At 49.0% G+C, this 22,684-nt stretch overlaps 8 protein-coding genes across 8 annotated transcripts; 3 read left to right on the top strand and 5 right to left on the bottom strand.

The window, feature by feature from the left end:
- The first annotated feature begins 1 nt into the window (after nucleotide 1).
- DEU56DRAFT_193976 (mitochondrial carrier domain-containing protein) lies at nucleotides 2-1,737 on the top strand. The gene is made up of 7 exons (XM_041345003.1): nucleotides 2-307; nucleotides 360-383; nucleotides 466-513; nucleotides 562-784; nucleotides 927-983; nucleotides 1,039-1,503; nucleotides 1,564-1,737. The coding sequence occupies exons 1-7, from the start codon at nucleotides 257-259 to the stop codon at nucleotides 1,584-1,586; spliced, it is 891 nt and encodes a 296-aa protein (XP_041210947.1). The 5' UTR covers nucleotides 2-256; the 3' UTR covers nucleotides 1,587-1,737.
- Nucleotides 1,738-2,026: 289 nt separating this feature from the next.
- DEU56DRAFT_788922 (uncharacterized protein) lies at nucleotides 2,027-4,641 on the bottom strand. Its single transcript, XM_041352508.1, has 11 exons — nucleotides 4,459-4,641; nucleotides 4,065-4,407; nucleotides 3,925-4,010; nucleotides 3,760-3,874; nucleotides 3,617-3,699; nucleotides 3,313-3,545; nucleotides 3,172-3,250; nucleotides 3,071-3,118; nucleotides 2,901-3,025; nucleotides 2,712-2,841; nucleotides 2,027-2,663 (listed from the first exon to the last, which is right to left on the bottom strand). Exons 2-11 carry the CDS (start codon nucleotides 4,255-4,257, stop codon nucleotides 2,196-2,198), a joined length of 1,560 nt encoding a protein of 519 aa, XP_041210946.1. The 5' UTR covers nucleotides 4,258-4,407; nucleotides 4,459-4,641; the 3' UTR covers nucleotides 2,027-2,195.
- Nucleotides 4,642-8,930: 4,289 nt separating this feature from the next.
- Nucleotides 8,931-10,187, top strand: DEU56DRAFT_788884 (P-loop containing nucleoside triphosphate hydrolase protein). The gene is made up of 3 exons (XM_041352507.1): nucleotides 8,931-9,056; nucleotides 9,114-9,990; nucleotides 10,037-10,187. The coding sequence occupies exons 1-3, from the start codon at nucleotides 8,982-8,984 to the stop codon at nucleotides 10,072-10,074; spliced, it is 990 nt and encodes a 329-aa protein (XP_041210945.1). The 5' UTR covers nucleotides 8,931-8,981; the 3' UTR covers nucleotides 10,075-10,187.
- Nucleotides 10,188-12,963, bottom strand: DEU56DRAFT_788881 (Pkinase-domain-containing protein; the record flags this gene model as incomplete). Its single annotated transcript, XM_041352506.1, has 11 exons — nucleotides 12,593-12,963; nucleotides 12,437-12,538; nucleotides 12,260-12,381; nucleotides 11,930-12,031; nucleotides 11,673-11,877; nucleotides 11,602-11,618; nucleotides 11,486-11,548; nucleotides 11,335-11,367; nucleotides 11,238-11,281; nucleotides 11,108-11,186; nucleotides 10,188-11,051 (listed from the first exon to the last, which is right to left on the bottom strand). Exons 1-11 carry the CDS (start codon nucleotides 12,739-12,741, stop codon nucleotides 10,189-10,191), a joined length of 1,779 nt encoding a protein of 592 aa, XP_041210944.1. The 5' UTR covers nucleotides 12,742-12,963.
- Nucleotides 12,964-12,970: 7 nt separating this feature from the next.
- On the bottom strand, nucleotides 12,971-17,377 carry DEU56DRAFT_788869 (Symplekin tight junction protein C terminal-domain-containing protein). The gene is made up of 15 exons (XM_041352505.1): nucleotides 17,080-17,377; nucleotides 16,906-17,020; nucleotides 16,679-16,847; nucleotides 16,486-16,613; nucleotides 16,244-16,429; nucleotides 15,661-16,192; nucleotides 15,190-15,602; nucleotides 15,062-15,137; nucleotides 14,823-15,004; nucleotides 14,672-14,772; nucleotides 14,297-14,624; nucleotides 13,965-14,244; nucleotides 13,679-13,913; nucleotides 13,518-13,627; nucleotides 12,971-13,459 (listed from the first exon to the last, which is right to left on the bottom strand). The coding sequence occupies exons 1-15, from the start codon at nucleotides 17,336-17,338 to the stop codon at nucleotides 13,100-13,102; spliced, it is 3,474 nt and encodes a 1,157-aa protein (XP_041210943.1). The 5' UTR covers nucleotides 17,339-17,377; the 3' UTR covers nucleotides 12,971-13,099.
- Nucleotides 17,378-18,054, top strand: DEU56DRAFT_788867 (V-type ATPase). The gene is made up of 4 exons (XM_041352504.1): nucleotides 17,378-17,420; nucleotides 17,474-17,555; nucleotides 17,605-17,705; nucleotides 17,756-18,054. Exons 1-4 carry the CDS (start codon nucleotides 17,418-17,420, stop codon nucleotides 17,942-17,944), a joined length of 375 nt encoding a protein of 124 aa, XP_041210942.1. The 5' UTR covers nucleotides 17,378-17,417; the 3' UTR covers nucleotides 17,945-18,054.
- On the bottom strand, nucleotides 18,055-21,460 carry DEU56DRAFT_788864 (uncharacterized protein). Its single transcript, XM_041352503.1, has 13 exons — nucleotides 21,362-21,460; nucleotides 20,997-21,255; nucleotides 20,891-20,936; nucleotides 20,816-20,831; nucleotides 20,376-20,743; nucleotides 20,001-20,318; nucleotides 19,685-19,945; nucleotides 19,530-19,634; nucleotides 19,415-19,473; nucleotides 19,207-19,359; nucleotides 19,031-19,139; nucleotides 18,952-18,968; nucleotides 18,055-18,895 (listed from the first exon to the last, which is right to left on the bottom strand). Exons 2-13 carry the CDS (start codon nucleotides 21,171-21,173, stop codon nucleotides 18,155-18,157), a joined length of 2,370 nt encoding a protein of 789 aa, XP_041210941.1. The 5' UTR covers nucleotides 21,174-21,255; nucleotides 21,362-21,460; the 3' UTR covers nucleotides 18,055-18,154.
- A 246-nt stretch (nucleotides 21,461-21,706) lies between these two features.
- Nucleotides 21,707-22,637, bottom strand: DEU56DRAFT_971630 (ribosomal protein 60S). Its single transcript, XM_041359462.1, has 6 exons — nucleotides 22,595-22,637; nucleotides 22,477-22,538; nucleotides 22,252-22,410; nucleotides 22,161-22,193; nucleotides 21,999-22,103; nucleotides 21,707-21,943 (listed from the first exon to the last, which is right to left on the bottom strand). The coding sequence occupies exons 3-6, from the start codon at nucleotides 22,408-22,410 to the stop codon at nucleotides 21,902-21,904; spliced, it is 339 nt and encodes a 112-aa protein (XP_041210940.1). The 5' UTR covers nucleotides 22,477-22,538; nucleotides 22,595-22,637; the 3' UTR covers nucleotides 21,707-21,901.
- Nucleotides 22,638-22,684: the final 47 nt, after the last annotated feature.

The raw sequence follows: 22,684 nt of genomic DNA, 5'->3' as shown, positions 1-22,684 counted from the left end.
ATTTGCTGCTCACGGTTTTGTTCGGACAAGTCGCGTTTTTCTCTGCGCGATCATACTTCCGACCAAGACTCACAAGGGTAGCACAAGGTTGACTCTTCCAAGAGTTCCCGCACTACAGACAGACACGGGTTCAGTCTCCGTACGGCAACGCGGTCATCCTTCAAAGTTTTTGTCGTTACTCCTTTACGGCGAAAAATCGGCTTTTGGCAGGCTTACATTTCCACTGTCTTTCTTTTCTTCCACATAGACTATTTGCATGGCTGAAGAGGTCGACTATGAGGCACTCCCATCCAATGCAAGCCTTGGGGTGAGCTATTTAGTTGGTCTCTTTGAAAAATTTGCACCAACCAGAACTACAGGTTAACATGCTCGCCGGAGCTCTGGTAAGTTTAGAGTTTTCATTTATGGTCCTTCACGTATCTGTTGGGACGAATTCATGCACTGGAATGTTAACTTTTTGCTCAGGCTGGTATCACAGAGCACGCAGTCATGTTCCCAATAGACAGCATAAAAGTAGGATCCAGCATTTGATCAACGACATAGGGCTGACAGGGCATGCAGACACGAATGCAAGTATTCGCCACGTCACCTGCCGCCGTTTACACAGGGATCGGAAATGCATTCACTCGGATATCATCTACGGAGGGCATGCGAGCTCTGTGGCGAGGAGTCTCTTCAGTGATATTGGGTGCGGGACCAGCACATGCCGTTCACTTTGGGACGTATGAGGCGATGAAGGAATTGGCGGGCGGGAATGCTGCTGGAAATCAATGGCTTGCAACATGTATGTCCACCATTCGCGTTCGTTCCCTACCGACCATACCCTTTATCCCCTTTCCATACCGTTTTACCACCCGTGTCTGGATTCCACTTTCCAAGACTGTCTGCCACGTAGTCAGCATGTACTCACCATTGCGTTCTCACAGCACTGGCAGGTGCATCCGCCACCATTGCTAGCGATGCCCTGATGAACCCCTTCGACGGTGAGCTCCCACCTACTCATACCACGTTCCCCAACCCATCACACTTCACTTATAGTCATCAAGCAACGCATGCAGGTGCACCAGTCGGAGTTCCGCTCCGTGTTCACCGCATTGCGGGTCGTGTACCAGAAGGAGGGCCTCGCCGCGTTTTATGTCTCGTATCCCACTACCCTGACGATGTCGGTTCCATTCACGGCCGTGCAATTCACAGTCTATGAACATATGAAAAAGCTTCTAAATCCGTCGGGCGACTACTCACCCGTCACGCATATGATTGCAGGCGGTATGGCGGGCGGCGTGGCCGCAGGTGTAACCACGCCTCTGGATGTCGCGAAAACCCTCTTGCAGACTAGAGGTTCATCACATGATCCCGAGATTCGAAGAGTCAATGGAATGATGGATGCGCTTCGTATAATATGGAGGAGAGATGGAATAAAAGGGTTCGGACGGGGAATGTCGCCACGGGTTTTGACGCACATGCCTAGCAATGCGCTATGTTGGCTATCTTATGAATTTTTCAGTGAGTTTATTCTCTCCTGGTCCGGTTGAAGCCCACTCATATTCCTGCCATTATTTACAGAGGTTGCTATTCGCGAGCAATGACACATTGCGTCCTCCATAGACAGTAAGGCACGGACCGTACTTTCATGATGCTACTTTAGTGTCATTTCATCACTATCGCATCTATCTCCGATACATTACTATCAGGTTATTCCAGTCAGCTGCCGTATAACGCTGACAGTCTTTGAGATTCGCGAGACCTGTCAGATCCGGATGTTCAGCACAAGACCAGTGAGACAACTATAGATTGAGTACAGTCTACGTGCAAGCCAAAAACATCGAGTGTATATGATACTGTCGGCCACGATAATCGCCAAGCGCGGTGTCAATGACATGCGACTGCAAACCCACACTGGGAGTATATCAGCTGCTGTGTCTGCTGACTCTCATGGTACCATGCGACCTGCTATTACATAATATCACACATTTACACTGAAGACTTCTGGGATCACCGCCGGGCCCAACGTTTGGGTGTGGACTCAACGGTTGGGAAATCTAATATAGACCCTTGGAATGATATGCAAAGGATGATAATAGAGAAAATGTGGGGTATACGTATACAGTACTACGTAGCGGGGGTGGGGTATAATGGTTCCTCCATTTCTTCTACCTGCATGACACATTTACTGATAACTAGACACTGACCGGAGATCAGTTTCGCAACACGACCGGCTCTGCATAATGTGTGACGGTTGACCCCATACAGAAAGGCACAGCATAACTGGAAGGACAATGACCATCCCTTGTTATACTTCTCTCCCTCAACATACCCCACATGACCCACCAGTCTTCAGCTGCGTCTCGCGCGTTGTAGCCAAAGACCTCGCAAATCTCGTCCCACTGCCAGCGCATCTTGGTCTCGTCCCAGCCTTTGTGCCCTTCGACCATCATGCTATAGAGGGCCTGATCTCGTGCATCACGTTGTGGCCCAGGGGGCACCCATACTAAATCAAAAGCCTTCGTCTCTTTTGCATATATGGCGCGAGTACGTGGTTCTCGCAACTCCTGGAACGCTTCGGCCAAGTGAGGTAATTGATCCCAGGCTCGTAATCGAGAGAAGAGGGTGCCGAGCACTTCAGCGTCCTCTATTTGCATACTGCAACTTTGTAGAACGCAAGGCTGCGGATAATTTAATATTACCAATAGCAGTGTTGAGCTCATACTTACATATAAAGGGTGGGCGGCCTCTCCCATGAGGAGCAGCCTTCCTGATTCGTCTGTCCATTCTTCGGCACATTCTCTTTGGAAAAGTCGCACCCTCTGATAGGTAGCAGGTATATCCAGCAAGCGCTGCAACCTTATCAAATAATGATGATGTTAGCTCAAATATGTGGATGCCGGATCAAAATAGCGCACTTCGGTTCGAAATGAAAAGGGAGCCGTTCACGGGGGACTATCACGTCCCAACCGTCTTCGTCACCAATGCCATCAACTTCGCTGTCAGGCAAAAAAGCATGGATGGCAAATTCAGTCCCTCCTGCCTGTAAAGGTTGAGTGATAAAAAACCCACGAAGGGGAAATCATACCACCGTGAAGGCGATGACATGTCTAGAGTCTCCAGTCCATATCGGGTACTGGGATGTGCACCATGTGAACTCCCGTTAAAAGGAATGGGCGGGCAACGTACGTCAGGTCTATCTTCGTGGAACTGCGTCAGGTCGCTGAGCTCAGGGTCGTTTTGAAGGACATCCCGAGGTATAATCGCACTGCTCCAGGTTTCCCTGTCAGCGGCGGTTCCCGACATGTGACAATGAGAAAGGCAGATTACACGTAAGCGCTGTGCCCTTCTGGCACCTCTTCACTTGGCCACCCTACGACCGCCTCGCGGACTGTACTCCGTGGGCCATCAGCCCCAATGATCATATCTGCTTTGAGGACGGTGCCATCCTGAAGTTGGACGCGGGGCGGGTTCGCGTGCACTTTGGCAACTGGTGTGTTGAATGAGATACGGGCACCCGCGGCGATCGCTTCACGATACAGCATGTCGTAGAGATCGCGATACTGCAATGGGCATCCAGAAATGACAAGCAGAATAAATAACTTCCACGATGCTTGGGCGTGTACAAACTTACACTTATAACCATATAATCCGCTCCTGTCTCCTGAAGAACGTCTTCCTTCCATTCGAGGCATCCTATGACTTCTCCAGTGTCGACTGTCCGGATCAATTTATGAGCTGGGGTGAAACGTCAACTATGTGCTAAAAGTTCCTTACTTGAAATGAATTTGCTAGCACGCGTGCTGAGTGCGTGTTTCAGTAGCTGGTCCTTGAATCCCCAATCCACCAAAACTTTAGTAGCATTGGGCGGGAGATGTGTACCACCAGCGCGCTGTAAGATTTATTTTAGCGTTTGACTTCGCTTTCGCACACACGACCCACCCGGTTTGGTCCTAAAGCTTTATCTAGAATACGAACACGATGCCCTGCCTGGCATAATCTGAGCGCGGTAGCCAGACCCGCAACACCTTACGAGGATGATTATATGCAAATATAATCCCGCAGGTTGTTGGTTCACTTACCAGCTCCAACTATAATGAACTCGATGCTGAGTAGCGCTCTTCTTTTCGACGATGACATGGAAGTACGTCGCGGGCCTAGTAGTGCAGATTGGTAAAAGAGGGATATAGGGAATGATAGAGGTGAAAAGACAGATGGGCTGATATCAGTGTCAAGGTTGCTAGAAGGAATGGATATTAATCGCTTTTCTTCCATGCGCCGATAGTACCATTATGACATCCGGCTGATGGAGGAAGGCTTCCCTTCCCATATGAGTACCGTTAAGCGAGAACCGTCCGTATCAGGGCATCCAGGCTAATCCAGGATGACCCGGGCCCGGCAGGAACACAAAAACGTTATGGATTTCTGACGGTTTTGTAAGTCAACCTAACACTGCGCATGTGCAAACTGGCTGACCTCAAAGGACTTACATCAGAACCGCGGATTAACCTCAGTCCGGAATCCGGATTTATGTATTTGGGGGACGCAGTCAATAAGTCAGTGCGCGTGACAACCGCAGAGCACGTCGTGAGCGGCGATGAGCGGAGGCTGATTTGGAAGTAAGCCGGCGGGAGCGTGGGGCACGGTGATCAAGAGCATAATTGTACTTACGAGTGTTATGATAGAGTGCGGGGAGGGCCATACCGGCCAAGATTGACTCCGGTAACCAAAAGCAGTCACATCTTCCCACGACACTCGCATCCCGGCCTTTGCCTCGAAACCGCAGCAATGCTTATAATGAGAAATCGCAGAAAAACCTATCCCTTGCCCGGGAAGATAATTCACACAACTCTGAAAGGTCGTCACAGTTTTCCGATTCGAAATCGGTGCAGAGGGCGCAGCCCTGGTCTATCCCCCGTGCACGCTTTGCTAAACAGAAGTCTCGTCTAAATTTATAGAACTTCTTCATCACCTAGAAGCGCTCTAGCTTGGTCAAAGACACCGCCAGACCGCATCACCCTAACAATCTTCTCTTCTCAATTTCAAGGAGGTCAGAAGAGTCTGGATCGCACGCCTGTCTGGTCTTGTCTGGTTTCAAGTCTTGGTCCCCTGTTTTACCTTGAGTTTGCCTCCATAACATGACGTGACCGCCCACCCTAAAATGCCATCAAGAATGTGCCACAACGGAAAGTACGACATTCTAGAAGAATGTCATGACGACATCTTTAACAGTTTTTGCTCACGGCCGGCAGCCATTGAGAATGACTGATAATGACGCGGTCTACAGTGTAGCCAGCTGGTGGGCCAAAATGACACATCCCAACATTCCTAGACGCGCATAGATATGATGATGGCGGTAGATAGAATCAGCATTATGAGAGACCGCGGGTAAATGGAACACACGTCGTGCACAAGTTTTACTCCTTGCAGCGGGCTCTCAGGGACTAGGGGACTGGTCCAGACTGGTCCTATCAACTCTATCAAGCTTCCGCGTTTCAATCGTGGTTTTGGGGGTGATGGCCAAGATAGGCGCGCAGATGTCAAACCAGTTTCCCAAAAGGGTACGCCTTATCGCCGGGATTAGCATGTCAACACTATCAAAAATCATTAAGAAGCCAAGCTCAGGTAGTGAGTACAACGGACTCACCACAATTGGGAGTTATGCTTTAGGTCAAAATGGTCAATTTTCAGAGGGTTCTGTTCTTTCACCCCATTGTGCCACTCTTCTTCAGAGTGACGTAGCTGGTACCCCAACAAAAAACACGTTCCAGAGGATAGAAACCCCAAGTCCAAATGCGTTTATATGATTATTGCGTGCTTGCCCACGACCTCTTAAACGCAGTTACTTCGCTGGACGATCAATAAGAACCCGCGAACCTTGAGATTGGCAAGGTAGCCCTAATGGCCTTGGCTGTGAGAATGTGAGCCACTGTGAACCTGGTACGCAACGTATACATCCACCCGGGCCGCTTAAACTTTGTGTAGCGTAATCAGGAGCAACATACGTCGATCTCTCGAGTATATCGGACCACTCCGTGAATTAAGTTCAAGACTTGGGATCCTCGAGTAGATCGGACAACCTTGTGGTTTGAGTTCAAGACTTAGGAAATAGTGTTAAGGAAATATAGACAGTCAGGCAAGCTCACCTGGTGACCAACAATTTCCCCTTCTGTCCAATGGCGTGACGGTGAAGTTTTGCTGGGCCTGGCTGGTCATGTTTGGGTTTGGGTTTGGGTTTGGCTTCCGAACTCGGAATAGACCGTTGCATGTAATATTGCCAATGCTGTCGCATTGAACAGTGTACGATAGTTGGTGAAGCATGGGTAGGTAGGGGTAGGTAGAAGCGACAAGCGCAACTTCAACAGGCGTCTAGTAGACCTCAATGACATAAATGCAGGGGAGAAAATCAAGCAAGCCTATCACACTGACCGCCTCGGCTACCTCGATGACGAGCTCACTGCCGGCAGTGATGTTGGATCGGCCAGCAAGAGAGGCAACGTTGGCGGACAAACCCGATTATACGTACACTATGCAAAAAGGGGGTGGAGTGTGCCACGCCTATAAACATGGAGGAATTGTCGGGGACATTGCAGTGTGTCCAGCGAGAGCCCAAAAAATGTGCGGTTTGAAATATCCGAACTGACGAGTAGGTATCACTAGGATGTGACATCTAGTCTCCCCCTAGCCAGACCTATCAAAGGGAGATAGTCTTTCTTTCTATAATGAATGAGCTGGTTCCGTTTCACTGAACGAAAGCAAGGTACCTACGTTAAGCTTCTTGGACCTGTCAGAAAGCACTCATCGGCCAGGGTAGCTAGGGCAATTCCCGAGACCTCGTCGCTGGTCACGGTGCATACTACGTCATGAACGGCTCCGTAATGAATTGGTGGAACGCAATATGTGACGAGCTTACAGCAGCGTACGGAGATTTGCATTCAGAAAAGATCCAGGAAGGCAAGTTCGTTGTGCTGAACCATAAAACATAAAGGTCGGTCTGTACCGAGACAACGTAATGATTCACGATGTTTTCCGGGGATACCCCACAAGAATCAGTGTCAGGAACTCGTAGGACATATGCACATACCATCGGAGGACTAATGGGCGCTCCGCCTTCATCACTGCGGTTGGTCACCATTTCCTAATGCTGAACTTGTATAAGGACTTCGCCTCGTCATAGGGGTTTCAAAATAAACTCCATAGGTCTTGCTCGGTCTGAGTTTGTTCATTATTGATATCATTGCGTCATCCGTGTCATGGCGCGACCTCGTCATGTAACTGTCAATTAAGATATCAGCTTCCCCTTCGAATATCAGGTAATAGGATATAATTTTTTTGAACGGACAGATTGGTACTTAGACTGAGCTGCCCACCGCTAGAATAACTTTCTCCGTGAATCACGTCATGTAGCACATGGAGAAGATGGAGGAGGGGCCTGTGAGGACTGCTTTGATGTGGCGCTGGATATTGTGACATTGTCATCTGCCCGGAAGCTTCAGGTCCTCCTTGAGAACCGCGGTCTCCGTGGTGTTTCCATATTCATGGCAGTCAGATACCCATTGCACTGTACTCGAAAGGCGGCGATAGGAAAACACGGCGCTGCCGATAGTAGTGCTGGCAATTACTGTGATTTCATATTTCGGGATTCAACTTTACCAACATAATTCCGAAGCCCTATTCCCGACGAGACGTCGACTTTCAGGGTTAACGCTGTGCGTACCTAAATTGCACTCCTCTGCCTCATCTTGGGCTTGAGCTTGGCTGATGACCCTTATTCACAGTATCCTTCGTGTCCAGGTCCGAAGTCGTAACAATAACAATACCGTCTGCGCGGATTGGAATAACTGAACTTTGTAATTGCGGTCTTAACAAGTAAATAGAGGTATGTTCAGCTGGTCTATTCAGTTGCATAAAAGTAGACGGAAGCTTACGTATTTGGTCTCGAGGCTACGCCATAATAGCGGGGTATCACTTGTGCCGAAATGTGTGGAGTTCCCGACCTATCTCCCCAATGAAATGCAATGAGAGATGAATGGCAAGCGCGTGCTCACTGAGCAGTCGGGAGTGTTTTGCGGCAGTGGCTTTCTATTCTCCGACAAGTATCTGGCGCGGGGGCAATACCAGGTTTAGCAAATGAATAATGAGACAACAATCACAATTACTCTTTCCAGGGACGATCTAAGTTCCCGCACAGTTGGGAACCAAGCCTTTGAAGTTCGGCTTATGCGACCGTAAAAATATTGGAGGAATTCGGTTCTCAGTCTCAGATGCACAAATTTGTGCTCTGGCTCGAGCTCACCGCTTGTCAGAAATTCCAGTGACAAAAAACAATGCATGGATCTACCCTAGTATCTATAAGCGAGTCGAAGAACGCCGTCCGTGACAACAATGGGATTTGTGAGTTGGTCGACGGAAGGGGAGGGACGAAGTTCGTGGATAAGCTGAGATCTCGAGCGTCCACAAAAAAAAAAGACTGGGTGGACCGTCGTAGATGATCTGTGAATCATCTTCGTGCTGGCGCGTATTCAACCGGCTCGGGGTGGACGGAACTGGGAAGTAGGTCCGTTGGCTGTGGTCAATGAACGTTCGAGCCAAGCCTGCCCTACTTGTACGTAGGGAAGCTTTGATGCGGAAGATGCAGCATGGACATGTTCGCCGCATACCAACAATTATTGAGCAAAAAGGCAAGTCGGAACGAAATGCGCAAATGAAATAGCATCCCCCGCCCACACCAGGCATAGAATGTGCGCATCTATTATTGCACGAGCAGGTTTCAGTCGAACATCTTGTGTTTCAACACTGCACATTGTCGTCGCATGAATCGTAGAAATGATCGACCATATGCCCAGAGGAGTTGACATGTTGACAGTGGGAAGAAGCAAATCCTTTTTAGACAATGACTTAAAGCTTCGGTAGTAAATACTGACTCAGTATTAGTAAGGTCAGTCTAAGGATCACCTGCCAGTGCATTTCTTGCACTCGACTTTCAAGCTCTCCTCCGGATGCTTGCAGTACAACGTTCAACTGTGGTTCCAGATCCTCTGTCAGTTCCTTCAAATGCACCGGAACACTGTCCTGTAAGCATCAACGAAGCACATCACATTCCTAACATCACTAATTGCACTGAATGGCAGGGCACAGAATCCGAGCTAGCTGGCAAAACCGATGCCTGCAACGGATGCGCAAATCAAGAAATCTGCGCTTCCAACACACCCAAGGGTCCCGACCCAGCACTACCCTTTATTCGTGATCGGATGGCTTCCGTGAAGCACAAGATCCTCGTGCTATCTGGCAAGGGCGGCGTCGGGAAATCTACCTTCACTGCCCAGCTTGGTTGGGCATTTGCTGCGGATGAACAGCTACAAACTGGTGTCATGGATGTCGATATCTGTGGACCATCCATACCCACTATCTTCGGCGTTGCCTCAGAGCAAGTGCATTCGTCGTCGTCCGGCTGGTCTCCGGTTTATGTACAGGATAATCTTGGAGTCATGTCTGTCGGCTTCATGTTGCCCTCGTCGCGAGACGCCGTTATGTGGCGTGGTCCGAAGAAGAATGGACTCATTGCGCAGTTCCTTAAGGACGTTGACTGGGGTGATCTTGACTACCTCGTTATCGACACACCTCCTGGCACTTCAGATGAGCACCTTAGTGTGGTTCAGTACTTGAAGGAAAGCGGCATAGACGGTGCTGTGCTTATAACTACGCCGCAGGAGGTTTCCTTGCAGGATGTTCGGAGAGAAATAGACTTCTGCCGGAAAGTGGGCATACGAGTGCTGGGCCTAGTGGAGAACATGTCAGGTTTTGTTTGTCCTGGATGCAAGACGGAGAGTCAGATATTCAGGCCAACTACTGGGGGTGCGGAAAGACTAGCAAAAGAATCTGGGATTCAACTGCTGGGTAGGGTCCCACTTGACCCACGAATTGGGAAGAGCGCAGATTATGGTGTTAGTTTTTTGGACGAATACCCCGACAGCCCAGCGTCGGGTGCATACCTTGATATCATTGACAGTGAGTGATGTTCCATCGCCTAGGTATTTTACTCATAAATTCTCAGAGATCAAAAAGATATTGGAAGGCGAGAGTGCCTTGTAATTCTAGCTGTTCAACTCGCAGACAATTCTAGTACCGACCTCATTGAAATTTGTAACTCATGTGTATCGATAGATTCTACACTGGAAGACAATGATGATTCTATGCAAGAGAAAATTATATAGCAAGCTCCTTACCCCCCTCCTTCCTGGTGCGAACACTGAACTCCATCGGCATCTCACTGGGCGGGGCATCTGCTTCAGATTCTTGCCCAACAATGAATTTGCCGATGGGTGCCACACCGGCCAATCCTCCCGGCAATCCTTCTACACTCTCGTGAATCGATACTGTCGACAAAGTCCGCAACAATTTCCGCACTGCTATTTCACTTCCTCCTGCTGTTGCGGTTGAAGCCGCACGGGAACGAGCAGGTAAGACGTAACCTTCGCTAGGAAATGCGATGCCACTAGCACTGGTCGGCAGGCCTTCAAACATGGGTACGAATGGGTGTTGCGTGGTTGACGCTGGTGGCGAGTTATATGTAGATGTGGACGGCTGGCGCTGTGGTTGAAGTATGCTGGAGCGCCGCGCATAATTGACGACGGGGTCTTCAGGCGTGCATGGGCGGAAGTAGTCCAAGGCAGCTGGCGGGGCAAGACTATCGGAGGCCACATTCTCCCTTATAGCTTCGGGACTTTCCATCCTCCGTGATACGGAAGCGCTCTTCCGGGACTCCAGAGACTGTTCAGGGGAACCAGGAGTCTCTCCGCAAGCATTTTCATGGGGGTTAGGTACTGTCGGCTCGCGTGTGATACCTCGCACTTCCATTCTGTAATCCTCTATTTCCTCCCATAGTGCCTTCCTGAAATCTTCAAGGGTCTCGAGCTTCTCGATGTCTCTCCACTTTTCAAACGTGGTGGGACAATCGGGCTCGTCGGTTTCTTCATGGTAGGATGCCAGCCAAGGGTGTGCGAGCGCGTCAGGAACTGAGATGCGTGCCGACGGGTCAAAAGACAACATTTTTTGCAAGAGATCCAGGGCTAGCGATTGGATAGTCGTCAGTGTTAACCTAGTGCTACAGAAAAGCTAGAGTCACCCTGTACATCAGCAGTCGGAAGCAACTTCCATAGCGGTACAGCTTTCTTGATTGGAAGTGAGCGGATATATAGTTGTGCCTTCCGATGATGTCAGGACTGGACTAATAAAGCTACGGCGTCTATCTCTACCTTATCGCTCCCAATTCGATTGATTACATCTTCTTCTGGGGTGCCTGCAATAAATACTGGTCAGATCGCGATTGAAGGGGGTTCGTCAGAAACTCACCAAGAACATCAAGTATCTTGTTCAATTGATCAACTGTGGAGGACAAATGTAAACATGAACAAATGCTTTGATGTTCATGACAATACTAACCATAGCTATATGCGTGGCTGTCAGCTCTGCGAAGTGATGCATGTCTAAACTTACTCTTTACCCTTGAACAGGGGTCGTCCAAGCATAAGCTCTGCAAATATGCAGCCTATAGACCAAACATCGACTATATCCTCGGTTCACATTTACAACAACGATTGATTCATAGGATGAGCTCACTGGCTCTCGTGTATCCTCTGCTACCAGCCCGCGTGAAGAGAGATACCATCATAGTGGAAAGATAATCGCACCTGAAAGCCAACATGATCTCTGGCGCCCTGTACCACCTGGTGGCTACATATTCGGTGAGGTGGCCCACTTGCTCGTCTGGGGCGGAGTCAAATCCCCGACTCAAGCCAAAATCACATATCTTGAGTTCACAATCCGAATTGACGAGTAAGTTGCCTGGCTTCAAATCGCGGTGAATGACGGCGGCTGAGTGCACATATTTCATGCCTGTTTGTCAATGATATCGTTAGTGATCACTCAAAATAGCAGAGTGAATTACCACGAAGGATCTGATATAGGAAGTACTGGACGTGTTCGTTGCTCAAATGCTGGCCAGACTTTATGATCTGGTGCAAATCCGCTGTCAAAGGTTCAGAACAACCTTCATGTCGTAATTTGAAACGTTACCTTCCATGGGCTAGATATACGCAATTATAGCAGTAGTTGAACTCCTCAGCATCGAATTAACGCACCTCCATGAAAATATAGCTTGAAAGTTGGTAAGCCTAGTAAGCCTCTTACTGCCAGTACTGAACGGAGTCCACTCACATCTCCTGGAAATCGGGAGAGATAGCATCCACATCAATCAACCCAGTAATGTTCTCATGACTTGAGAAATGCCGAAGAAGAGTAACTTCTCTCAATGCCCGTTTCGCAAGCTGGACTTTCTCAAATATTCGAGTGACGAGTTTGATGGCCACCGTTTCACCAGAGATCTCATCCACAGCAGATCTATCCCGGGCACATCAATACATCCCACCACCAAAGCGCCGAACCTGTCACTCACACGACGACGCCATATGCACCTGAACCCATTTCTCGTACCATCTTCCAGCGCTTCTCTACGTGAAACATCTTACCAAAGGAAGTCATAAATGAGTGGTACCCTCTGGTGCACCTCATTCAATGAAGCCGGTAATGGAGAGGGTATGATGGATCTCACCGTTTCCTCATGTTGTGTTCTGGGAGGTGATTGGAAGGCCGCCGTGTTCTTGATCGGCCACGATCTTGAGTGCCAGAACCTGGTGATGGTATCGGAGAGGATGACTCGTCGTCGCTGTGTGACCTGTTCCGCCTGGCATCTCCTGACATTGTATGAACCAGAGCAGGCCGGGGTGCTTAACAAGGACAAGATTGGATGCCTGAGCGCAAAGAAGGGAAGTCGCAGACGTGGCAATCTTTCCCCACTAGTACTTTCGCAGAAGAGGTCTGAAACTGCAGTAGAATTGCCCAACGCTGGATGCTATAATATTGAAGTTGTGTTTCAGGATTTAGCCGTTCTCACCGCATTGTTCGACACGATGCATCACGACGATAACCTGTGGACAATGGATTGCGATTACTCCATCATCCGAATAATACACGGGGATAAGCCACTTTATGTCCGACGCGTAACAATTACACCAATGAAATAGTGGAATACTTTAAGAATATTCAAGCGCTCAACATTCTATGCAGGGACTGAGGCCATGACCACATCCGGTGTCGCTGGCGCAACAGGAGACGCATCATCGTCCTCACCAAATATATCCAAGAAACCAGCCACTCGTGCCTTGTTTCCTGCCCTTTTTGTGACATACTCTCGCAGGCCAGACTTTAGGCTCGGTTGCTTGTCAACAAGTTCACGTAGCTGTTCTTTGGGCAGTTGCAACAACGCGCCAAAGCTCGCCGGCGCAATAACCTTGGCACATCGTATAAACCCTTCCCACAAGTGAGGGTTTTGCCATATTTTTTTGGTGATCAGCCGAGACAGCAAGGTGGTAGACACGAAGCCAACCAGCGTTCTATACGTCGTGACAGCCTGGATGACCTATTTGACAGTATATTACCCTGAATAACTGCAAGCATGGACAGCGAAATCCACTCACCGTACGAAGGAAAAGAACAGGCAGCACAGGTTCATCCACGATCTGTTGCATAACCACCGCAAGAATCTCGGAGCGGAAGACATCAGTCATTGAGAAGCAGACGCCAATTGCTGCGCCGAAATAGGTTAGTAAGCGGCCGGCGAGGAGAACGTCACTGTCACCTTCGATCGCACTCTTGAGACCGATCTCTTTCTCAGCTTCATGGAGTAACACCATCAACTCAGCTGGCGTTAGCAGCTCACTTTGCCTCACACGAGGCAAATTTGATGACACGCTCCCAAAAGTTTGTGGAGGTGTTGTGACAACGGAGCTGAATACAGATCGAACCAGGTTTTTGGGCTCTTGCTGACCGTTCAGGATGGACACAATTCGGGGCAGGTATTTTAGTATGTCCGGCTTTGTGAAATTATATTCAGCAAGGCCGAGACGACTTCCACGGGAACATACCTTGTCCATTTCTGCGATAATTGGAATAAGGAAACGAGCATCGAGATCGCGGTCACTAATGAGACCCTTCACCAATGCCACGAGTTGTGCGCTCGGTCTCCCGTGCTCTGTAAAGATCGTCAAAACACGTAGGGCAAGAGATTCACTCCCCGGTGGGCATGTGCGCATGAGGGTCAACAGTTTGCCATTGCTTGAGCCTAAAGATTTGATCAGAGCAGTGATCAAGTCTTGAACCGCTGCTTGAACTGTCAACTCCATTTGGCCATACGCCGTGAAGATCCTGAAAAGGCATGAGACAAGAAACGTGATTAATAATATTAGGATCGGCGTACTCATCCAAGAACTCCGGGATCTTGACAGATAGAGCGAATAGGAGTTCAACGTGTTGCAGTACGTGAGCCTTCTGCGCGGGTAACTCTATCCCTTCTGGTAGATAGGGCGTTTGCAGAAGGTCTTCGGATGGAAGTTGACCATCTTCCATATTTTCGTCGCCCGCGCCGGCGTGCTCATCGATGACCTTTGGCGCCTCCCCTTTTGGCGGACGCTTCTGCAAGCGGCGCAGTATTTGAAGAGCGAAGTCACGTATCATGCTATCCATGGGTTCAATACCAGGAACCCATCTTCGCACGGTATTGATTGCTGCGCGCCTGGTCACAGGATCTGAAAAATATTTAAATCGAGGTTCAACAAAAAATATTTTGACATACCTGGATGAGTCGTCAACTCCAAAAGGACCTGAAGGGCTTCTGCTCGGAGGGATGGCCGTTCTAAAACAAACTCCCGAAGACTAGTGAACCCGACATGCATCCTGTTGATTGCTCGGTCCGAGTAATGCCAAAAGAATACAAATGAACGAACTTGTCAGGGTCCACGGAGAGATCACGTAACAGGCCGAGGACATCAGGGGGCACGGAGGGTAAATCCAATAGAAACCGTGCAAAAGCTTTGTCCTTGCCATCGGGCTTGCCCTCAGGTTTGCCTTCTAAGACAGTCTGATACGTGGAAACTACTTGGTTCAGCCACGATTCATAGTTTGGTCGCTAGAAAGTTCGCCGTTGGCCAAACCATACCACAAAGAATAAAGACATGATACGCACCCAAAGAGGGTCATCTGCCATTCTGATGCGATCATTGTACCATTCTTCATTCATCCACGTTGTGACAAGACGGAGACTTCATTGCCGTCAGTAACCAATTTTGTGATGATGAAACGTCGGGAACGTACCGGGAAGGGAAGTCAGCCATAATGTAATCGCATAATGTTTGTCGTAAATTATCTTGCCGCGAATAGAAGTCCACTGCTTTTTTGTCTTGTGAATCTGTCGTCTCGTCTCCACCATCTTCTGGCGATTGGTCACCATCAAGATGTGCCACCCGTGTGACCATCCGAACAATAAGCAACATCCACATATCGGTAGGAGAGGCGCCGGGCCATTGCGATGGCGTGACTGAATCAGCCTTGAGTTCCTCTGCTCCGTCCCATATTCGGCCGACGGATCCACGCATCAAAGTGTTCCGCTCAATGTCAGTCAATTCTTTTGGCCCAAGAAGCGAAGAATCGATGAGATCAAGGGTGAGGGCTTCCGGGAGGTCCGCCGGAATCGTCTCTTCCTCCGCTATAATTTCGTCGCCCGAAAGCTACGGCGTAAAATTAATTGCAGTGAGTGCAAGTCACCTAAAGGTAAAATGCTCTAACCTCCATATTCAGCCTATCAGGCTCATATTCCATTTCCTCCTCGTCAATATCCATTTGAAGTGGATCTACCGGCTCATCCTTCACAGCAGGTTCTGCAGAAAGACCAGGGGTAGGCGTCGCTTCCAGTGTAGGTTGGGCGGGCTGCGGAGTTCCGGAGACAGGAGGACTAGGAGTCAAGCCTCTACTCTGTTTGTAGGCTTGTACCAACTCAAGTAAAGCAGGCTCTGTAAACGCCTGCAGATTGGCGACAATAAGATCGGTTATAAGGGATATTGGAAGCGTGGTGAAGTCAAAGCTAGCTAAGAATGCAGCGGAGGCGTTTCCGGGAATATCAGCGTCGACCTTCATACGTTTAGGGTCAGATGGCTGCTCTGCTGGTGCAGAAGAAGGACGTTTCCTGGTAGCTTCTGTTGCAGACGCAGCAACGGCAGCCTTTCGTGCCTTTTCCTCTGCAGAGGCTCTTTCCATGCGAACAACTTGTTGGGAGAGCGCCTCATTGATCTGAGCTCCAAAGGAAGAACCATGGGGTCCTCTATGCTTGACTTCAGCGCGCCTGGCTCAACAATGTCATGACGTCACTCACCTCGAGATATGGATGAGCAATATACGAACAGCCTTTTCAACGCTTTTGATAGATGGTGCAGGGAGTCCGGAGAGAGCGGCAGGAGTCCAAGAAGAGAGTGATGAAACGACTAGCTGTACCAGGGCGGGCCTTTGCTTGACTAAATTGCTCCAGGAGTGAAGTATCGCGCTCAGAAGTTCAGGGTTCCTTATAAGAGACATCAGATACGCGAGTTCTCACACGCATTGGATAAACATGCTCACTGGCTGGTGTACAACATAGTGATCACGCTCTCAAGAAGTTTCATGCCTTCGGCTTCTAACGCAGGACCTGGTAGGAAGGGGTGATCCACAGGGACATTTGAAATGTTGGGATCATTCTTGTTCTGAAGCTGTAGATTATAGAGCGTATGGTACAGTGAGCGTGCGTATGAAGGAGAAGCACATGGAAGGGTACCCTAGGGTCCGATATACCCCGCGTCTGGACAATGATGATGCGCTGCATGAACTTAATGGCCGAGACCTTTACACCGCTGCTGGCGTTCGGCGACCAAATAAACTCCAGGATGCGCGCCTTGCACTGCGAGAGAATATCCCATTGCTGGCGTAGGGTACGGTTTGTACACCTGTCACCACGAGGGGGTGGGTATTAGACCTTGTTGAATCCGGCAACGGATGACTTACAATGAACGGAAAAGGAGCGGGTAGACAGTTGTCAAACACTGAATGGACACTTTGACAGTACGCGCATTTGAATCATGCAGCAAACTGGCCAGCGTTTCGACGGACTGAGACGCGACTAAGAAGTTATAACATTAAAAGACTTAGACGCTGGCAGTACTCAAAGATTTCACTAACGTTGTGTGCGAACTTCGTTGGACAGATTAGAGCGACTGATAGCAAAATGGAGGAGATCAAGAACCCATCTCTTGAGGAGAGAATCACCGGCACTTGACACAGTTTTGATGAGCGTTGTACAGAGGATGGGTATGGGATTTGGGTGCGCTTCAAGGGATTCACGTAAAGTAGCGAGTATATCTGCTTGTTCTTTAGAGTCTGCCGGTACTGCTAAAGCTGCAGAAAGTGTATGCAACGGGTCAACCGGATTTCCTGCCATCCTTGCAAGTTGCAACGTTAGCGGCTCGTCCTGAAAACTATATCCTGTCGGAGTTCTAAATCACTCCTCTACCGCAATCATGGTATGAACGACGGACACCAGCTTATGACAATAGAGACTCACGAATTATCACAGGCAGCTCAACATTCACAGGGAATACAAACCCTTCTTGAAGCAGAGAAAGAAGCTGCCAAGATTGTGCAGCAGTCACGTCAATGTCGGTGTCAGTCTGAATCGAATTCATGTTACTGACTGTTTCAACCCAGACCGCCTCCAGAGATTAAAGGACGCGCGCTCGGAAGCAAGCAGAGAGATAGAAGAATACAGACAGGCCAAAGAAGCTGAATTCAAGTCATTTGAAGCATCGGTGTGACATTCACTCTCATTCACTCACGCACAACCTGACATAGCGAGCAGCACGCAGGAGTCACCTCCAATGCACAGGCTGCAGTAGACGAGGAGACAAACGTAAAGTTGCAGGCCATCACAGATGCGTATGAAGCAAACAAAGATGCGGTCGTGAAGAAACTACTGGACCGTGTTCTATTGATCAAGCCTGAGCTGCATCGGAACCTCAAGAGGGCTGGTGGTTCAGAATCACAATGATCAACTTCATTGCTATGGACTCGACTTGTACAATACTACATTGGGTGCTTCGATGAGCAATAATACCCTCAATCTGCTAATTAAAGGTTCGTACGAATTATCAAATAGATATCAAGGAACGACAAGCGTGCAAGGTGCAGAACAAAATACATAACAGGTGACAATAAGGAATGGAATCAAACGCTCAAGAACTTAGGCAACAAGGCAATGTTAGCTTGTCCTAGAGACAGTCGACTCGCTGGCCAGCCACGGCAAGCCGACAGGCATGCTAGTTGAAGCCGTGGCAACTGTAGGACGAGTAGAGTAATCTATGTGTGAGGCTGAAGAAAATGGTGATCCAGTTGCGTCCCGTGAGCCCTGGCTAGAGGCTGGGAGATGTTGCCCGGATGTCTGCCAACCAGGTGGTGGTGGATTGCCTTCATTGGCTCGTTGCCAATCTAAAAGACCGCTCGACTTCAGTGAGGGTAGTGATAGTGCGGATACGGCAGAAACTGGCTCCGTATTCATGTGAACTCTAGGATTTGGTGGCATTTGCAGGGCAGGATCGATATTGGCATCATGCGCAATGTTTCTCTTCTCTCTGGGATCAGGTTGTGGTGGAAGAGGCGGATGTGCGTGGGCTCGAATATCACCAAAAGAAGGCTGACCGAAGAATCGGGCATCAGCAGATGGGCGCCCCGGCGGTGCATATACCGGAGATATGGCTACTTGGGGTGCCGCTGCCTCCAATGGGTGACTAGGGACGGGCGTAGAGCCATGAGATCCTCCGGAGCTTGACACCGCTGGATGCATGCGACCTTCCGCAGGCGGTGGAGGTTGTAGATCTTTGGTGTAGTCAGGTGCCGGTGGTGCTAGGTCTTGAATACGAACACCATACACCTCTTCAAACTGGCTCGACCATTCCAAAAGCCGTGGGTCGTCCCCATTACCATTACAATATTTGAACAAAGGCTGTTTGATCCGGAAATGATCAGCGTGAGATGATTGAGGAAATTCAGAAACCATACCCAAAGTGCAACTCCCACTATAGACATGCACCATTAGTGAAACGCTCAACGAAGCATAATCTCACATCATAACACTTACGGAGGATACTTTTTTTTGCTCTATCACCTAAAGCGGCGAGAATCTTGTTCAGACGCTCGTGTGCCCACGTTGGACCTCCCGGCATGGCCGTACGACAACGTTTCCTAGCCTACAAATAAGTATCGCCATATCCGTCAGTCTCGTCAGCGGATCTAAACAACATCAAGGTAACCCACCTGGTTCAATGCAAAAATACACGAGCAGTGGATAATGTGCATAGCACAGAAGCACCATGCTCCCACGTTGGAATTCGTGGCAAACAACGACATTTGAATATCAAGATTCTCGTCGGTGAAACAAAGACTGTCGGGAAGCGATCCGTCCCACGCCTTCGGAAGCGATCAATATACTAGATTTGTATGGACCCTGGAATTTCATCCTTACCTTGAGTTTCATGTCAAGATCCAGCAGTGTGTTGACGGGATGTCTGCCAGACTCGCGGTCTAAAAATGAAATTGAATGGACATATCCGGGCTCCCGCGAAGCGAGTAACACTCACCATTGAATTCATCCATGGTCTTCTCTATCTGCTCGTGTATAGAGAGGACACGAGTTAGCTGGCCGGTCTCGGATTTCGATAAAGGACTAGGCTTGTCCAGATATTCTTGACGGACCAAATGAGCTCAAGGCTGAAACGATGGCTCGGCGACTAACCTGGGACGGCGTCATGTACAGTGAACAAGAAGTTCGTCTCATCCACAGGAAGACGTAATTTCAATTGTGATTCCTCTGCCAAGATAGGCCGCCGGTAGAGAACAGACCCCAGAGCATCAGATATATATATGAGCCAGAAAACACGACGTGCGCATTCTCGTTCGATGGACGCATCGATAAATTCCAGTGAGGGTGAAGGTGTCATGATCGGATTATCAGCCTTATACACGCCCAGCTGTTCAATGACCTCGAGTGCGTACACTGCGAAGTACATAGCGTAAGCGCTGACAACCCTGGGAATGGCAAATTTCCATACCATGATATCGCCCTCTCCAAGATGACTTAGCCATCCGATCATGCAACTGCAGCAGACATAGAGCCTGCGCAGTTGCAAGATTTCTCTCGCAAATCAAGTTTTGGTCTTTATCAAACATAATCGACATTGCCTCTTGAAAGAAGACCTCCCCAGCAAATCTTGAACGCCCTTCCTTAAAACAAGGACGCCGGGAGAGTGGTGCGGCAACAGCGCAAATTGAAAGGAGAAGATAAGATGGGACGAGTCCATGAGAAAGGGCATAATGGAACGAAGGTTCGTGGATGACCATACGCTGAGGTTGCCGGTGCGCAAAGAACACTGCACCGGCCCGTATTAATTAGTGTCAGCAGCCTTCCGTTATGTAGGGGAACTTACGGTGCACAAGCTCTCTTGTGAGTGACGGGTCACGCTCCAAAGAGCGCTCAGTGCTTGGCAATGACGGTGGAGCTAGGCCTCTCGAAGGCGTCTCGATGGGAGACGTGGACTGGCCAAGGTCTGGCCTAAATCGCTTGCGCAATAGAAGATCTTCATCAGGGTCGACTTGGCTCCCAAGTGCATCCTCTTGCTGGAGTGCAGGGACAATGAAGGAAGGTTGGCTACCCTGAGTGCCGTCTTGGTAGGTTGTGTACGAGCCCTGACGAGTATCGACTGGTGGGTCTGTGTTAGCCCCTTTGCGCGGCCTAGGTGCGGGTACAGGTCTGCCCGAAGCATCTGTATACGTGCATTTCTTGGAGGCGAAGTAGCTTTTTACAAAACAAAAAAAATGGATGAAAGGACGAATTAGGAAAGGTGCAAACGATTTTTGTATGACGTACCAATTGCTACAAGGAGCTGAAAACATGGAGGTCAGGATTGGCATAGCATGGAGGGTGTTATGGAAGATAACGTACCTGTTCCGTCACAGCGCCGTTTGCTTTTGTGGCAGGCATCGCACGCCTACATAGTAAGATGCTTGGTACGCGTCTTACGTGTGAACGAGTTGGAGGGTACACATACCTTGGCTAGTCGTTTACGCTTTGGACCCTTCATGAACGCGATATTAGAGTCAGTCCTGTCTGAGTCCTGAGAAGGGTCTATGAGAAAGCGGGAGCCGTCTGGAGGGGGTTGGTTTGGGGGAGCGAAAGTGATTGCCTGCATTGGTGGATGGTCTCGAGGTCGAGGGAAGTGGTCCATTAAAAGACAAATAATATGGGGGAGATTATGGAAGACGACGAGGAGACATGCACAGGATGAGGAGGAAGGAGGGAAACGATGTCTAGACGCGAAGAGGATATGAGTTTGACTTGGTTGAACTTATTAAGGAGAAGGGGGCCATTGAAAGAGAATTGAAATGAGAATAATAATTTTAAAAGATAACTCACCTAGCAAGGTATACAAGCTAGATAAAATGGTTAGTGTGAAGTGATTGTAGAGCGTGGAACAGACCAGTAGTACACTGAAGCACTCACGGCAGTTCGAGGAAGCCCTTGCAATAAACCGATCATTCAATACAAATTAAGCCAACCCGCCGGCCGAATCCGGCTTTTCCCACTTCTTCGCGCCGCCGGCTTAGTTTTCACCTAATATTACCGATGCGGCATCACATTTCATGTAATCAGAAATAATATATATTCTCGCGGCATAACTGATAAGCGAAACGGCACGTATCGGCGGCTTTCCATTCTCGTTATACTGCACAGCTATTTACGTACACACATGTGCCTGCCGCCGGTCAACACACAATTTTAATTCAATTTGTCATAAAAATTCCGAATACAATTCCGGCGGCCATATACACCGCACCCTTTCGGACAACCTATTATTGCAAAAATCTTCTGATTCGAACGTTCCAAAGAAAAACTGCTCATTATTACGGTGCATCTGCTCGTGTTTTCGTACAGGAACAACATATCGTAATGTAATTAGTCGAAGAGACCGAAGCCCATGTCGTCGTCGGATTCCTCCTGCAATCTCAAGGTTTAATTCGCTTTCCCCGATATGCGCAATAAAAGAACTCACCTTCTCTTCCTTCTTTTCTTCCTTCTTCTCCTCCTCGACCGCAGCGGCAGGTGCCGCACCGCCAGCCGACGGAGCAGCAGCGGAAACGGCGCCACCAGAAGGAACCTAACAATTTCGACCAATCAGCTCTTGCTACTTGTATTCATCTTGATCGTCACTTACGGATGAGAGCTTAGCAGAACCCTCAGCAATCAACTACGCATTAACACGTCAGAAACGGATGCAGTCTATAAGCGGGGGAAAAAATTCTTACAGCATTGACATCCTTGCCCTCCAACTCGGAGATGAGTTTTTCGAGTCTGTCCTCATCGGACTCAATGCCGACAGCACTCAACACCTTCTTGACATCGCCAGCCGAAGGGGAGGCATTGCCTCCGATTTGGAGGAGAAGATAAGCAGCGATATGACGCATCTGTTGATATCACAAAGTCAGCGTGTTCTCGACGCAGCGTGTCATTCGCGAAGTGATTTGACATACTTTAGACGATTGTTATTCACAAAAGATATGTTTAGGACGGGGATGCGGGCAGCCACAAATCACTAAAAACATCCGTTAAATATTCAATTCAAGCACCGTGCAGAAACACAGATCATACCTTTAATCCTCAAGGGAAGACCTGTAGATTCTATCCGACGACGTTGATGATAGTGTCCCCCTCTGAGCTTCTGCCAAACTTCGGGATGGT

This window comes from Suillus clintonianus, assembly GCF_016758775.1.
Source record: "Suillus clintonianus strain FC179 chromosome Unknown DEU56scaffold_18, whole genome shotgun sequence".
In the NCBI taxonomy this organism is placed as follows: Eukaryota; Fungi; Basidiomycota; class Agaricomycetes; order Boletales; family Suillaceae; genus Suillus; species Suillus clintonianus.
Note: the sequence above shows the minus strand (reverse complement) of the source record. Positions and strands in the feature narration are given on the sequence as shown.